At 42.1% G+C, this 18,111-nt stretch overlaps 1 protein-coding gene across 1 annotated transcript in view; it reads left to right on the top strand.

The window, feature by feature from the left end:
• Window positions 1-18,111, top strand: part of LOC122791747 (intelectin-1a-like) — a 478,747-nt gene that overhangs the window by 335,956 nt on the left and 124,680 nt on the right. The window contains exon 6 of the mRNA XM_044059659.1: window positions 296-416. Coding sequence (XP_043915594.1) covers window positions 296-416 — 121 coding nt within the window. The remainder of the gene's footprint in view (window positions 1-295; window positions 417-18,111) is intronic.

Genomic DNA, 18,111 nt, shown 5'->3' with positions numbered 1-18,111 from the left:
AACAGTGAGAAGGAACTTTGACTTGACATTTTTCGGCTGTGTAACAGCAGTTATGCGCCAACATTATTATAACTAGAGTTGGTAAATGCTTCAAGACTTTTTCCATTTTAATATGGATTATACTATGGCACACTGTAATAGAACAATGAGGTCCTATACTGTGCGTTTAAATGTCATTTGATAGTTTTCAGTATCCCAGATAAGACAGCTGGTGGTAGTATGCACTGTTGTATCTGAATGCCATTAGAAGAAACAGAGTTGAAAATGAATAACTGTTTTGTTTTCTTTCTCCTAGTTAGTGCCAGTCACGTGGAATGGTGGAAGCTGCCTTACTAATAATGGGCCAGCCATACCAGTTGTCTATGATTTGGGAAACGCAGACTCAACTGCTAAACTGTACTCACCCAATGGAAGAAGTATGTATAACACAGATAGAAAACAGTATTTAATATATTTTGCTATTCCACTCAATGTAAGGTATTTTTGTATTGGCAGTACAGGCATTACCACACACTGATTATCTGAAAAAGGATACACAGTGAATATCATACAATATAATTCATATGATATGATTTGTATAAATATATTATTTGGTAAAACTGCTTGGCATGTACACATTGGAAGACAATAACATGGAAATGTGATGTTAATGTTTCACATTATTGTTGGAAATTTGGAAGATGCTGATTCATTATTGATTTAAAGAAATATTATTTCCTTCAGTGGGTGGTGGGACCCTGAAAAATACATCTAATGGCAATGGTACAGTGTAGTTCAATGGTGCAAAGACAGAGATGCCTATAGTTGTTGTAAGAAGGATGGGGCAAGGGTAAAAAGTGATTTTTGCTTTTGTGCAGATTTGTAGACACTCAGGCATTTTTATTTGTCATGATAGCGTGTCTGTATACAAGTTTGTCGGTGCTGATGATGAATAATTAACTGGTAGCAGTGATGGCTGAAGTCCATTATTTATTGACCTGGCTTTAGCATTGTTGAGGAAGCACTGATCTCTATCTTTGGTCAGGATAATCATGGATAAGATTTAAGGGATCAAGGGGGCAAGAAACTTAAGTTTGAGTACATGTGGACAGATGTCACTAGGCAACAAGCTGTTACAATAGTGACAAGATACATTTTAAGTACAGAACAAGTCAGAAGTTTTAATATACAATAGTCAAGGTTAAACTTTAAATTTCTCTAAAAAGCCATAAGAGTTGAGTATCCAAGTGCATATGTTTCGACTGACATCTTTGATGCAATCTGTGGGTTCCAGATCACCATCAGAATGGATTCAGTGCAGATAATTCAGTAAACTATAGTGGAGTAATAGACTGTTGTGTCCCTACATTTTTGCTTAAAAAAAAAAAAAAAAAAAAAAAAAAAAAAAAGAAATATATATATATATATATATATATATATATAGAGAGAGAGAGAGAGTTCCTATTAGATGACCGAAGATGCATTCTTTCGAATGTGTCTTGGTCAAACTTAAAAAGACAAAAAGGCAAAATGATGAAGCGGAATATAAACAAATTCTTTCCCTGGGAAAGAAATTGCTTGGCCACATCTGTTACTTTGCCGTTTTCGTCACTGTAGTGCGATCTCTGAGTTGGTATATTTAAGTAGGGGGGTGTGGGGGGCACAGCCCCTCACATCAGGGGGATGTGGGGGGCATAACCCCCACTTTATGTTATGTTTTAAGTGTATTTTTATTTATTTATTTATTTTTTTTGGAACAGTAATTTTTTTCCCTTGGAAAAAAATTGCTGTTCTAAGTGTTGGAGTTTGTAGGCTTTTGCTTACATGGAGTCAATAAATCATTGTACACTTTTCTAAGTGTTCGATGATGTAATATAGACTCTCTCTATATATAAGACTCTAACTGGAACAGTCTGTATATTTCTTTCTTTCTTTTTTTTTTGATAAATGTTTATTTTTATTTTAATAACAAAGAACAATAAGAGTAAAATAAAACAAACAAAACAAATGAATAACGATTTACATATGTCCAGAGCTGTGTAATGTATCAATGTAATACAAATTAACAACAGCTAATATTTTTCAAGCAAATCTTTAAGTCTTAGCCCCTTGTTTAATGCAATGAGTAATATTAGAAGTTCTTATCCTAATAATATGTAACTCACTACTACATATAATTTTTGCCATACTAAGACATTCAGTACACGAGAGAGTAGTTTTACTCTTCTAATTCTTGGTTATTATTTTCCTAAATTTTGCTAGTATAGACTAAAGAAGAGGCACTTGAGTCCTTGGAATTATATCAGGGATCAGAGTATCAAAATCAATGACTTGGAAATATTACATCTATCCAACCACAATGCTTGAATAATATTATTAATTTCTTTCCAAAAAGGGAGATGACCTCACATTCATTTACCAAATGTATCCATTCAGCTCTTACCTTAGAATCAGATTCCCAGCATTTTATTCTGCTTTATTTATAAATAATTGCAACCTTGTTAAGTGTAAAAATGCTCTGTGCAAGAATTTCTAGTTGAAAATTTTCCAATATAAAGATGATGTTGTTTTTTTTCTACTGATTTTAATACTATTTTTTATCTTCATTGGTAAAATTTCTGTTATTAATTTTTGTGGAATAATTCCAAAAAATATTGTTTAAGTGCAAGAAGTCTAAACTAAAGATTCTATAAATCTGTGCTAAGTAAGACTTATTTAATTTGTTTTATTATTAGTACTAATTAGGAATTCCAATATTTGAGGGAAGGATTTCTTATACAAGTTAAATATCTTATTTATCATTCAGTTTACAAAATCCATCCCTACATATTTGTAGTATTAACCATTTTTTTTTTAATCGTGATTGTATCTAGACATTCCCCAGGATTCATTAAACTCTTTTTCCATTCAGGAACAGTGTAGCCATTCCTGGATGGAATATGGCCACTGAGCAATTCAGGAAACAGATGATCTGACATGCACGAGCCTGCCGACACTGTTCCTGCACAGAAAGCCATGCAGAATGCTAATTACCTCATTTGCTGGTGAAAACCATGCAAATGAGATGAATTAGTAATTCAGGAAGCAGGCAGGCATCCATGCAGGAACAGTGCTTGTTGCAGAAATGTGTTTGGTTACTAACTGAGAACATTTCTGCAAAAAGCAAAATGAAGGCATGACAGCTCAAATAAAAGCATGTATTATAAACTTTAGGCATTCCAATGGCCAAATATATGTCCATTAGCATGGGAAAGTGTTTAATTTAATAAATAATTTTTGGGGACCGATCTTGGCCATTTAGGCATAGGGCAGTGGCGTGCAAATGGGATTGTGCCAAAAATAAACAAAAAAAAAATGTAAAAACTCAATTTTAGGGGAAATCTGCATTTTGTCATTATAGTCAATGGCATGCAGAATCAAAACATTACCAGGGAGCACTGGTTTTCAAGGGGAAAGGCTCCGTGTCAAAGCAGTAACTATGGACTAAGGCAGTGTGGTATGCAAATGAGGGGGAATTTACTGAATCACAAAATATTCTAAGTCCACACACTGCACCTAACCATGTAGGTGCTAGAACAGGATAGTGTAGGCAGGAGGAGCAGCTAACATTAAAAGGAGGTGTGTTATGCTTGCTGTAAGCACATTGGAGCTCCGTTGCCCTGGTTTGTGCTTAGCTAAGCACAGCTAAGTAAGGGGGTGTGTCTCGGGCTGTAATGTCTTACACCATGAAATGAAGAGTGTGTTCGTGTCCAGGGAGGGCCATTTCTGCTAAAATCTGTTTACCTTAGCTAAACAGGTGTGTGTGGTGCACACTGGTTCTTAAACAACAACAACAACAAAAAAATAATAATGGAAATAGCAGCACAGTTTACATTTAGGCAGTGAGTTTGTGTGCCGTGCCTCGCGGATTAAAAGGTGCAGAGATGGGAAGGGAGAAAAGAAAAAAAAAAGGGGAAATAGCAAAATACAGCCACTCAAATACAAGTAAAATAGCTGGCAGGTGGAATGTCTCAAAGTCAGCCAATCACACAGGCAGTATCTGCAGCAAACCACTATAAACTATGAAAACACCTTCCAGTCTGTTTTTTCCCACAAATTCTGCACCATAGGTATACACATACTGGGGAATTTTAACTGACAAAACTAGCAAAAAATGACAGGGGCTGCAATCGCTTTGATCTATCAGTATGTGCAAAAGGCCGAGGGCACTCAGGAAGATAATGCTGATAACTGACTCAGACCGAGGAGGAGGAGAAGAGTGTTGAAACCCAGCATAACTTATCAGGGGCTATATAATCTGGAGAGAGTAGAGCACTAAAGGGTGGACAGGGACATACTTCAGCAACTTGTTAAGCTGTGCCGGCCTTGCCTCAGATCCAGAACCAACAGAGAGGGAACCCATCCCAGTGGATACCAAGGTATGGGTATCCTTAAGAATACTAGCTACAGGTACTTTCCAAAGACCAACTGGAGATATCATGGGGGTCTCACAGGCATCTCTGCCCAGGATACTCCACCAGTTCCGGGATGCCATGCAACCACATTCTGCTGAGCACATTTACTTCCCCAGCACCCCTGAGGAGCGGACCAGCAATATGTGTCTCTTCCACCATGTAACAGAATACCTGGAGGTACTGGGTGCCATAGACTGCACGCACATCCACATCAAATCACCACCCAGTGACCAGGGTAGGGTCTACCTAAACCGCAAGGGGTTCCACTCCATCAACTGCCAGGTCATGTGCAATGCCCAGGGCATTATCATGAATGTGTGTGCTGGCAGCCCTGGAAGCTATCATAACTCCTACATCTGGCATTCGTCAAAGCTGTACCAGGTATTTGCCAGTGGGCACATCCCATAAGGCCATCTGGTGGGGGATGCTGGCTACACATTGAAGCCATGGCTAATGACACCCATCAGAAATGCACACACACCCACGCAAGAATGCCATAATGAGGCACACACACACAAACCAGGATCATTACAGAGTGTGTGTTTGGAATGCTCAAGTCATGGTTCCGCTGCCTTGTCATATCCGGTGGAGCCTTGCAGTACTCTCCAGCCACATGTGCACACATGTTCATAGTATGTGCCATGCTACACAATATGATACTGTGGAAACAGCTGCAGCAGGAACCAAATGGGGAAGACCCACACAGCCTTCCATCATTGCCAAGGTCTCAACAGGCACAGAGGAACTCGGAGGAGGAACATCCTAAGCCTGTTCATGTAAGCAGATGGAGGGCTGCCCAGTATGCCCTGTCCTTGGCAAAGAGGCTACACATAGCACATACACTGACACTGTAGGGCCCAAGGGACTGATATCTCACTTTGACTCGCACACACAGTAAAATGGATGCCAAACATCACACCACCTATACCTTACCATGTATAGGCAGTGTACTGTGTGCATCCGACATAGTCAGCCCTTAAGCACCGTCGTCACAACTAACTCAGGCACAAGGTAAGTCAGTCTTCTTTACAATAAATGAATGGAGTAGAAAGTTCTGATAGCAAATCTATGGTATTGATGCAAGTATGCAAGGGAATGGGGTGGCTTACAGGGATAGCAGCAGGCAACTAACAGCTCTGTGGGACAGCAGAAAGTGTATGCCCAGTACTGGCTTACCCACACTATGCAGTACCACCCTAGTTGACAAATACCACTACAGTATATGTGGTGAGCCAAATAACTGGGGTGTCATAGGTCACATGCATGGATATCAAAGTGGGGGTTCCATAATCACCCCAGCCTCACCCAGCAGATCAGATGTAGAAAACCATACAGAAATGTCTGGCAAAGGTCCCCACATGGTGACATCCATGAAATTCCCACCTACAGACTTACACAGTGATATCACAGCAGGTCTGGCAGTGGCAGTATGGTTCTGAAAGATAAGAAGTTTGAAACTACAAATGTTTATGCCAGAACAATCTGACCTGTGGTTGATACTGTTATAAGTTCATAGGTTCATAGGTAGGTACTAGGCTATCGGCCCAAGGGCCTAGGTAAGCCTAGCCAACAAGGTTCCCTGGCTTATGCCACCCAAGAAATGTATTTTCCTGTGCCAATGTTGAGCAGAGACACAGAATTGAAGAGAATGGTGTATTTCCTATTTCCCATCCACTAATCAAGATTTTTCTTGAAGAGTGCTAGTGAAGAACTTTGCTTGACATAGATGGGTAGCCTGTTCCAGAGTATGGGAAGTCTCTGGGACAAGAATCTATCCCTCCAGCATGTCCTGTTTATTGTGGTGACAAGGTTTAGGTCCCTAGAGCATGTAGCTCGGAGGGATTGGCATTTCTGTAGGTGTAGCATGTCCAACAGCTCTGGGTTTGACATAGCTTTATATGTTAGGCAGAGATCATCTCGGAGTAGGCGATATGCTACGGAGTAAAGCTGGTGTTTTTTGAGGCGGTCAGTGTAGGGCATTTGTTTGAGGCCAGTAATCCTCTTTGTGAGGTACTTCTGTGGCCTTTCCAGCTGCTTCAGATTTCATGTGAGGTACATTCCAAAATGGGGCGTTTTATCTATAATGGGTCTAATGAGTGTCGAGTAGAGGGGAACAATGACATCTTTTTTTACTGAATGAGAACCCTTTTATGATGAGGTGTGCCACGTAGAAGGACTTCCTGACTACTGTGGCGATGTGACTATCAAAGGAGAGACTACTGTCCACCTGGGTCCCAAGGTCTCTTATCATGCATTCGGTGTTGAGTAGATTGCTGCCTATGTGGTAGTTCATGGGTACAGAGTTTTTACCAAAGGGGATGAAACTGCACTTTTTGGCATTGAGCTTGAGGCCATGGCTCTGACACCAGGCATCTGTCTCAGCGAAGCCCTTCTGTAGGATGTCCACATCATTTGGGGACTTGACTATGGCTCCTAGCTTGCAGTCATCTGCGAACTTCATTAGCCAGAGGTCTTCTGTGTTAGCCTGTACTTCAGAGAAGTAGATACCAAACAGGATAGGTCCCAGGACAAAACCCTGTGGTACTCCACTTGTCACTGCTTTGAGGTCAGATTTGAAGTCTGCAACATTTACAGTGTGGGTTCTGTCAGTGAGCCAGTTGGCAACCCATCTTGTGTTGTAGGGATTTATACCTAGTTTGGTGAGTTTAGCTATAATTCCAGAATGGGGGATGGTGTCAAAAGCCTTGGCGAGGTCAAGAAAAGCTGTGTGAACCACCTTACCCTCATCTACGGCTTTGGTGACTGCCTCAAAGAAGTTGATCAGGTTCAGGAGGCATGATCTGCCTTTCACAAACCTGAACTGGGTGGGATCCAGAGTTCGGAGTTTACCAATGTCTTTGTTTATGAGTTCCATAATGATATGTTTCATGGCCTTTTAGACCAGGCTCATCAGGCTAATAGGTCGATAGTTCCCAGGATCAGTGGTGGCTACCCCATTGTGGAGTGGGATAACTGTTGCTGTGTGCCATTCAGTGGGCACAAAGCCTGATGCGAGGCTATTATTTAACATGGTGCTTAAGTGGAGAGCCAGTTCGTTCTGAAGTTCATATAAAACACAGCCTGGGATGTTGTCCAGTCCCATGGATGCTGTGTTTTTGGCTTTAGAGAGTGCAGCTTTTACCTGCGTAGTTGGGGTTACAGGGACTCTGCATTCTTCCTGTATAGATATGGGCCCTTTAGGGGGTGAAAGGTGAGTAAAGTTAGCACTGAATATATCTGCCAAGATGTTGGCAATATCAGTTGGTTCTGTAATTTTCTGGCCTTTGTTCTGTAACTCAGAGCAGATCTGGGTGTTGCCATCGTGATTCTTGGCATAGCTATAGAATGCTTTGTGGTTGTCCTTGGAATAAGTGGTGATTTTGTTTTCGTAGCTAGCTTTGGAGGATCTTATAAGGGATCTCAGCTTCTTACTGAGGCTGACCAGGAAGCTCCTCCACTCATGGGATTTTACTCTCTTTTGCAACAGTTTCTTCTTTCTGTTGTACAGTTTGTTTATGGCAGAGGACCACCAGATTGGCTTCCTTATTTTGGAGGATAGCATCTTGGTTCTGTTTGGGATAGCACGATCCATGCACTTGTGTAAGTGCTTATAGAGTGCATTTGTGTAGGATTCAGCAGTTGTAACTATATTGTCCATCGGCATGGGTGTCATGAAGTTCACCACTTCTGTCTTAAGAAGCATGAAGTTGGCTTTGGAGAAATGTTTTACTGTGGTTTCCTTAATGGGGGGTGGGAGCGGGATGTGGATATCAAGGGTGATTAGCTTATGGTTGGATTAGACCAATGAGGAGTTGACTTCAGGTGTAGAACACCAGTCACTCATGTTGGCAATTACTAGGTCTAGGATATTGTTGCCCCTGGTTGGGGTGTGGATAAGTTGATCCAGGGCATTGGAGTTTATGAATTCCAGAAAGCATTGAGCTAAGGAGTTGGTACACAAGTAGTTTTCCCAGTTAATGGTGGGGTAGTTGTAGTCGCCCATTCTTAGGGTATTTGGTTGTACCCTAATATTTTCCAGCACATCAAGAAAAGAGGAGTGGGAATCCTGGGGCATGGTGGGGGATCTGTAGCAAGCTACAATTTGGATTGAAGTTTTGCCCAGAGTTAGTTGCACTTGGAAAACCTCGGATGCATTATGCTGAGCAACTAGCCTGGAGGTGGGGCTATCCTTAATGAATATGGACACACCTCCGCCTTTGGTGTTTTGGTCCAGGTTATATGGCTGATAAGTTTGGTATGAGTTATAGCCTGGTAGTGCAGGGGTGCTCTCTGGAGCCTTGAACTAGGTCTCAGTCACTACACAGATATCGATGTTCTCCATTTTAAGGAGTGCCTCGAGTGAGTGCATTTTGAGATTTAGACTTCTAGCATTGAGTAGCATTACCCTCAGTTTTTGCTTGCCTGTTCCTGTTATGGTGGTGAATTTGTTATTTGAACCTTGCCTAAAAAGGCACTATAGGGGCAGCAAGAGCCTTAGCCAATATCCTTATGCATCCTTACAGCCTTATGCCTGGAGTCTCAAAGATAGAGCACACCACTATGCTAAACAGGACTAAAATGTTAAGCAAATAGCACAGTCTCTGCAAATGTGTATTGTGTACAGATGTGTCACCCCCACCCATAGTCCCATAGAAATGCAATAACATGTCCCTAGCCTTAAGCAGCATCCAACTGTCAACTAGAGTGATGTCTCAACATGAACAGAAAGCAATTGTCAATAACACCCAGTCAACTTACTGGTGCAATCCCAGGGGTGTCCATTGCCAGCAGCCTGGGAACATATGATCATCAGAATATACTGCCTTGCTACAGATGGCATGCATCTGTCACACCTGGCCTACATGCCTCTGGCAAATGCCCATGCCTCACCCACAGTGCCCTGTTAGGGAGTGTCATGGGGTCCATAACACTAACATAACACAGTCTACAAAATGCAAAGAAAGGCCATGCTGCTAACTGCTAGGAGCAAACCTGCCAGCCTCCGGGAGCCAGAAATCTGGACAAAGCCAAGAATAATGGGGTAATAAAGGTCCAAAGAGAAGGACACCTTTGAAATGCTGCTCTAATAATGTCAGAAAGTTGATGAAATGATTGTACTAGCATGGAATGTCTGAAGGGTATGAAGTCTGAAACTGCAATGTCAACTGTCAGTAATATCTGACGTCAACCCTGAGAGACTTGCAAAATACTTTTCCTTGAAAACCACACCCATTTGGGTAGCCAACCAGATATATGAGTCATGAATCTAGACATTCTGTGATACTCTGTACAGTCGACAGGCAGGGCTAGGAGTCTAAATATGGAAATGCGCTTATTGCAGGCAGTCCTGACCCTGGAAGATGGTGACATGCTTGACCCCCAGAACCCTGGTCCACAGCCATGAGGAGTAACACAACCTTCCCTCATCACTCATTCTATGCAAAATCCTGACCGCAAAATGTGGCCAGCCAAGCAAAATGAGGTGGGCCTTGCATATATGTGAGGCACACACACACACACACACACACACACACACACACACACACACACACACACACACACACACACACACACCTTCAGGCTGGGCAAACAGTCTGACACACACAAGACCCTCCAAGTGCAGCCAACCTTTGAAAAGACCCCTATGCAAAGTACTGGTAGCTATGAGCCAATATATCTGACCTAGGACACCCCCCCTACATATCTTATATTCTACAAATCTATCTGGAGTCTGCCTGTAACCCCAATCCTGTCTGACTTATATTACCCAACCATGGACTGGAAATCAGACCATTCCAGAAGAGAAATGCACAAAGATTCCACCATTATAATATATTACCCAGGTGCTAGACCATTTCCACAGCTCCAGCAGTCAATTGGTTGTAGGCACATCTTTCAACAGGATGGATTGTGCAGAAACTCATAGCATTTATCCCATAATATTGGTGTGTGCATTATCCAGCCTGTATTCCTCTAATAAATCACTGTGATGATCTGAGGAGGTATGTTACGAGGTACTGAAACAATACATGACAGTGTCAAATGTCATATATGTCAGGTGTCTGCTAAAACAAACCATGTAACCCTAGCAACCCATACATTACTGAGAGAAATAGTCACAATCACCTTATGACCCGTTGTCTCCCCATTTTGATAGGCTATCTCCAGATATCCTGCACCAACGGGTTGAGTGGTATGGCTGTAGCACAAAACAAGCCAGGCTGGAGTACAACAATCCCTGGAATGGAGTCCCACATTAACTATAGAAGGTCACACTGGGCATGCTCATACACTGAGAGAATTGTCAGTAGGATCTAGGAATTAGCAGGCCTTTCCCACCCAGTGCACTTTCCAGTGCCATACTTTAGCAGTCCTGAAGATGTCTGTCACCATAGAAGTCCCTTTCATCAGGTTGCAACCCTATAAACTCTGTGGTGCATGTGATAACTGCATAACACTATAGTACAAATAACTAGTTAGGTAGGAGTTCTAATTTCAGTCCTGGCAAATATAAAAGTGAGTATGTGTGTGTGTGTGTGTGTGTGTGTGTGTGTGTGTGTGTATGTGTGTGTGTGTGTGTGTGTGTGTGTGTGTGTGTGTGTGTGTGTGTGTGTGTGTGTGTGTGTGTTAAGAAGTTAAAGATTTTGGGTCAATTCAAACCAAGTACACTTCCCATTGCCCTACTTTAGCAGTCCTGCAGATAACAATCACATTAGAAGTCTCTTTCATCAGGCTTCAGCCCTATAAGCTCTGGGGTGCATACAATAGCTGCATAGAATTATAGTACAAATAACTAGTTAGGTATGAGTTCTAATCCCAGTTCTGGCAAATGTGTGTGTGTGTGTTTAATGTATATTGTGGCCTTTCTTCACCCAGTGAATCACCCATTGCCATACTTTACATGGGCTGGTGATGTTCCTCACCTTAGAAGTACCTTTGGACATCCTTTACCCTATAGCATTGCATAGCATTATAGTACAAATAACTAGTTAGGTAGGAGTTCTAATCCCAGTTATGGCAAATGTGTGTGTGTGTGTGTGTGTGTGTGTGTGTGTGTGTGTGTGTGTGTGTGTGTGTGTGTGTTTAAAGTATATTGTGGCCTTTCTTCACCCAGTGCATCACATATTGCCATACTTTACATGGGCTGGTGATGTTCCTCACCTTAGAAGTACCTTTGGACATCCTTCACCCTATATGCTCTGTGACGTGTGAGATAAATTCATAACACTGTATAACAATAGATAGATAGGTAGGGGTTCTAATCTCAGTCCTAGCAAATGTGTGTTTACAGGAACAGTATCCTGTCTGTGGGGGGTGTTTGTGTGAGAAACATATCCATCAGGGCACAGGTCTGGCTACTTTTTGCTGTTGCCCACCCAGTACATGTCCCAGTGTCCACATTACAAGGCCCACAGTTGTCATCCATGGAAGTGGGACCTGTAGACACTCTGCAGCCCTATAAGCATTGTGCCATGTGCAATAAATATGTGACAGTATGAAACAGATAACAAGATAGACAGCCCATCTAATCCTTGGATATCACTCCCCACTCATGAATCATACACATACACACTCAGCTAGGCAACAACCCCTATATCAGTAGGTGGCCAGCAAACTGGCTCACAGATAGAACCCACAGTGTGAAAGCAGCAGACTCCATGTCAAACTGCTGAACAGCCACAAGTTGAGTCCCACAGGTTGGTGACCTGGATCCCCTCATGTTTGGGATCTACACCTCTGAGGACCAACCCAATATGAAGGCACCCTGGATGACAATGTATGCAGAAGACTACAAGGTGGGTGCTATTATTACCCCCCACATGAAGTTGACATCTTTTACAAGGGCTTCTCTGAGACTTGTGAGTGTTGTCAAAACCCTGGACATAAGCTCAATGTCAGATGATGTGCTGCCATCACCTTTAGGCATGAAATGGTTCCCATAAGGTATTACATTGATGGTATTACACTGAACACTGATGTTGGTATAAGGGGACTGGGAACACAGGTAGACAGTGAGCTCTCTGTTGATCACCACAGTGCCACTGTCTTCTGAAAGTCCTTCCATGTGTCACTTCTGCTGACTAAGGGTGTTGAATCTGGGAAGTAAAAGGACAGTGTTTCCCTGTACTCTCCCCTCAGTAGGCTAATCAATGTATACTATGGCCCATTTGTCCTGTACCCCACTGGACACCTGTAACAACAGGAGAGGCTGCAAATGTACCTCACAAAGAGGATCTTAGGTACTACACACATGCCACATATGGACAGACTCCAACAACTCCAATGAATCTCTGTATCATATTCGCTACTTAGGTGCTTTCTCTGCCTGACATACACAGTTATGTCTAACTCAACCTTGTCAGCAATGCTACATCCAAAGAAACCAATCTGTCCACACAACATGCCCCAGATACCTCAGCTCCATCCTCACAATCGATAGGACATGCTGGAGGGACAGGTTCACAACCCAGAGACTGGCCACACTATGGAATAGATGTCACATACATGTCAAGCAGAGCACATCACTGGCCCTCTTCAAGAGATATCAGGAGGAGTGGATGGGGAATAGAATACCCACCCTGGTGAGCACTTCAGTGACTATACTCAGTAGACACACTGGGGAGTAATGTCAGGTGGTATGATGGGTATTCCCTGGGCAAAGCCTCCGTGGCCATTTGCCTTGTACACACCTATGATGCTTTGCACCTATGGATATCAGTACTGTCAAGTGTGTGTGTGTGTGTGTGTGTGTGTGTGTGTGTGTGTGTGTGTGTGTGTGTGTGTGTGTGTGTGTGTGTGTGTGTGTATAAAAGCATTTGTGAGTTTGTAAACTTCTGGGTGAAAGTAGTTGGAGGCCTGTCTCACCCAGTACAACTACCATTGCCATACCTTACAAGTGCTGTTGATGTTTTAAATATATAGGTGCCTTGGAACACTCTTCAACCTATAGGCTCTGTGATGTGTTTGGTAACTGCATAACACCATAATACCAATAACTGCATAGCTCTGGGATCTAATATGAGTCCTGGCAAGTGTGTGTGTGTGTGCGTGTGTGTGTGTGTGTGTGTGTGTGTGTGTGTGTGTGTGTGTGTGTGTGTGTGTGTGTGTGTGTGTGTGTGTTTGTGCGCATGTGTGTGCATGTGTGTGCTGTCACGCAAGTGTGGGTGTGTGCTTGTATGTGTGTGTGTGGGTGCGCGCGCGTGTGTGTGTGTGCATGTGTGTACATGTGTGTGTACACGTGTGGCTCGTGTGTGTGTGTGTGTGTGTGTGTGTGTGTATGTGTGTAAGTGTGTATATGTAAAGGTTACAGTATTTTGTGACCACTCTCAACTAGTACATCACCCATTGTCATAATTTGCAAGGCCTGGTGATGTCCCTCACCTTAGAAGTACCTTTGGACAAGTCTCAACCTGATAACCTCTGTGGCGCGTGCGATAAATGCATAACAATATAATAGCAATAAATAGATAGGTAGGAGTTCTAATCTCAGTCCTGGCAAATGTGTGTGTGTGTGTGTGTGTGTGTGTGTGTGTGTGTGTGTGTGTGTGTGTGTGTGTGTGTGTGTGTGTGTGTGTGTGTGTGTAAGTGTGTATATGTGTAGGTTACAGTATTTTGTGGCCTTTCTTACCCAGTACATCACCCATTGTCATAATTTGCAAGGCCTGGTGATGTCCCTCACCTTAGAAGTACCTTTGGACAAGTGACAGCCCCATAATCTCCATGGCGCATGTGATAAATGCATAACAATGTAATAGCAGGCTGGCATGACCAGACAGGAGGAGATGGTAACCACACACACAACAAACCCAGTCCCGCATAGAGCAACCACAACTGCAAACCAAACACATAAAAACACAAAGACATACTCGGAGGCTCTAATAAAAAAACTTACCAAAACAGCAGAGGCTCCCAAAGCAGACATCCAAAAATCCACCACCTCAAAACAAAACACATGCAACACATACTTCAATAAATCAGTGTGTCAATCAATCACAGCCCTTAAGGCCAAACACCATGCCTGATACACTAGTAATAGGTGACTGTATAGTCATAATAAATAAAAACATGTATTATTGTTGACTGGTGCTGTATCCTGTACCCAGAGATTTACTTCAACACCATGGTATTACACAATTTGCTGTCCTTCACCATATATGTGCACTTGTGTGCATTACTAAACCCCACCCATTAATCCATTTAGCATTTATATATGCATCTGGAGACTCCATGGAAGACAGTTTAACAGCTAACTCATTACATTTTTGTGCACTTTGGCCTTAACTGGATGCTCCTCAACTGTTGTCTGGATGCCACCCACTTCCCAGACTGGTGTTTCCCATGTCTGAGGTTGTGTGGGGGCAACCCCAAGGTTGACAAGGAGCTCCTCCATTGCTGTAAGTGGGGCCTATGTGGCCAGACCCCCACCAGTAGTGGTACAGTCCCTCACAACTGCAGCAGACCTTTGCCGGGCTCTACATATCAGGTCAGTCATTCTAAGCTTGACCTGATCATAAGTTCATCCATGGTGGCCCAAGATTTTAACTCTGTGGACTAGCCCATCCCACAGGGCAGTCCGGTCCCACAGATTTTGCCGGCTATGGCCGAAAAGGATGGAGTACTGAGCAATCACAGCCTCTATGATGGCCACTGTCTCCTCAGCAGTGTAACACAGTTGTCTTTGCATGGGACCTCGAAGACATAAACAGGGAAACACATCACAGGATCTCTGACATTGCCCATGGCTCTTTACAGGGCCAGCACATGAATATTGCCTGTCATTACCCACCACTTACATACACATCATATACTTACGTACACATGTTCATACAGTGTTCACACAGTGCTGCTAGGTACAGGGGTATGACGTGTATGTAAGTGGTAGGTAATGATAGGCAATATCATTACCCACCATTTACATACACATCATACAGTGTTCATACAGTGCTGCTAAGTACAGGGGTATGATGTGTATGTAAGTGGTGGGTAATGATATTGTCTATTCTTCTGTGTGGCGACATGCATGAATGGGCGTTCCTTCGTTGAAGGTTGTGCGTTAGGCCCAGCAAGCCAGCACTCAAAACTCTACTGCCAATTATTAGTGGACCGGAGTTCCGCTGTGGCGACGCCTAACTGGGAAAAAGCCGAAAGATACAAACAAACTTACATACACATCATACCCCTATACCTAGCAGCACTGTATGAACACTGTATCAACATGCACTGTACTTCTGGTCCTGATGTGTCATGTTCCCCCCAATGAGGGCTAGTATATTGCATAAAGCCCCATTCATCATTCACGTTTGTGTGCATGTTCCTTGCAGATGGGATGTTAATGGTGCTCAGGCGTTGTTGCATACAGTGAGTAATGGAGCTCAAAGGGTATGGCTGGGTTCATGTAAGATGCAGACAAGACTGTTTTCAGGCCCCAAGGGGACCTGTTTTTATTAACCTTGATTAGGCAGTCTGCACTTGATACATGATAATGAGGGGAGAGGTACCTGTGCTCTGCATATCCACCTATACTGATGGTGAGCCAAAGGGGTGATGTTTGACCTATACCTGTCTGCAGCAGGTTGGCTGTGGCTATGGTGTGTGTGTGTGTGTGTATGTGGTGTGATCAACCACCATTACAGGGTGGGTTGTGTTGTTGCATCTGAGACTGCATACATATGTGAAGATGGCCTTGTGATTGTCCTTAGTGGATGTGTCCAATTTGTAGTCATAGTTAACCTTACAGTACGCCACCTGTGACCTAATATGCTTGTACAAAGGTTGGCATGCTGCCCAGTTGGTGCCTGCTGCTGGTTTGCCATATACAGCCAGTATAGCATCCCATTATGTGCTTTGTGCATTGCTGCTGTTCAGCAAAGGGGATCACTCTACTTTGGTGAAGACAGGTTTCACAAGTAAGAGCTTGCTGAAGCCGTACAGCTATGTGGGTGGTCATATATCTGTTTGTAGTAGGCATGGACACAAGGTCATAATACAGTTGGACATCTCTTCAATTTCAACATGATATTTATGCTTATTCTAGTACCCATGTCTGTGTCAGGGCAATGCAACAACCATTAATTGTAGAAGTGTAACTCTGATGGATGCACAGAAACTAAGATTACACACGTGTATAGCATGTACAGTTTATTTACCTGACAGTTTGCATCCCATGTCAGTCATTATGAGGAAGCCATGTACACCTACCCATACATACAAATGCACAGGTAATACCTGCTATACATTTCAGTTCTATTTCAGTATGGCATACTGTAATTACACTCTTGCTGCCCAGTCATTCCTGTCATTTGAAGTAATGTTAGGGCAGGACATCTGGAGGATGCCGCACATACATGGTGGGATCTGGGTCATGATTAGTGACACTTTGTTCATATTGCTGTAACACACATATGTCATTTGATAGTACAGTATCCATTGCATTTACAGACATATCCTGGAAGTTGTCCGACGCTCATATGGCAGGCAGAGAGGATAAAGACTACGAGTGTGGTAGTGATGGTAGGAACTTTTAATGTTGCAAGTATGACTGGTATGGGGACAGAGGAAAGGTGGATATATTCTGTGTGCCAGAGACCAGATGTAAGGGTGGTATGGCTGTGTGTATCAGAGTTGAGTACAAAATACTTGGGTAAAACTATTCAGAGTAATAGTGAGTGTGGGGGAGAGGTGGTGAAGAGAATACAGGCAGGATGCAGTTAGTGCAGAAGAGTGTCAGGGGTGATTAGTGACAAGTGTTTATCATTAAGAGTGATAGGGAAGGTCTACAAGAGGGTAGTGAGACAAGATATGTTATATGGGTTGTAGACACTGGCACTGAAAAAAAGGAAGGAGTCAGAGCTAGACATAGCAGAGTTAATGATGTTAAGATTTGCAACCCAAAATCACACAAAACCACAAAACAAAAACTCCAGTGTGCAGTCGAGTATCAATAAAGGCTTTCCTCCATAGTAGAAATGTAATTCCTTCAATACTCCACCGCAGTTCAGCAAAAATTACAAATTTTAATGAAAAAACAATAAAAGACAGTAAAAAGCAACCAGATTGAGCGCTTTCATCTCCTCCACGGAGACTTCATCAGAATCTACATTTTCCACTCACCCTCAGTTTAAATAATGGTTTCAACTGTTTAATTAGTTAATTAGTTTTGAAATCCTATAGGCTGGCCTTAAATTAATACAAATTTTAACTCTTTCTTGCATGAAACCTTTCCAAAAAAGAGGTTGTTAAAAAATTTATAAAAAGATACATTGTTTAAAACTTATCCAAAATAGTACAATAGGAAAAACAGGACTTCCATCAGAAACTTGTTTTGTTAAAAAACAGTAGAAAAAATATTGTACACAATCTTGTAAATGAAATATGTCAACCTTAAATAGGTATAAAGTTTGTAATACTTATAAAATACTGAGCTAAAGGTTCATTGTTGTTCCATTAAGTGTTCATATTAAAAAAATCTTATTAGAAAATTCTTATTAAAAAATGTTATTATACAAGTTCATTTAAAAAAAAAAAATTATGTAGTATATAAATATTCTAATAAAATAATATATTGTAAATACATATATTATACCATAAAATAGAATAACATGAAGTAAAATGAAATAAAATGTTATGTAAGATAAAATTAAATAAAATGTTGTATAAGATAAAATGGTGACCTTAGTGG

This window comes from Protopterus annectens, chromosome 17.part0 (genome assembly GCF_019279795.1).
Source record: "Protopterus annectens isolate FY-2018-M chromosome 17.part0, PAN1.0, whole genome shotgun sequence".
NCBI classification, from domain to species: domain Eukaryota; kingdom Metazoa; phylum Chordata; order Ceratodontiformes; family Protopteridae; genus Protopterus; species Protopterus annectens.
The sequence above is the reverse complement of the archived record's forward strand: the minus strand, read 5'-3'. Positions and strand labels throughout refer to the sequence as shown.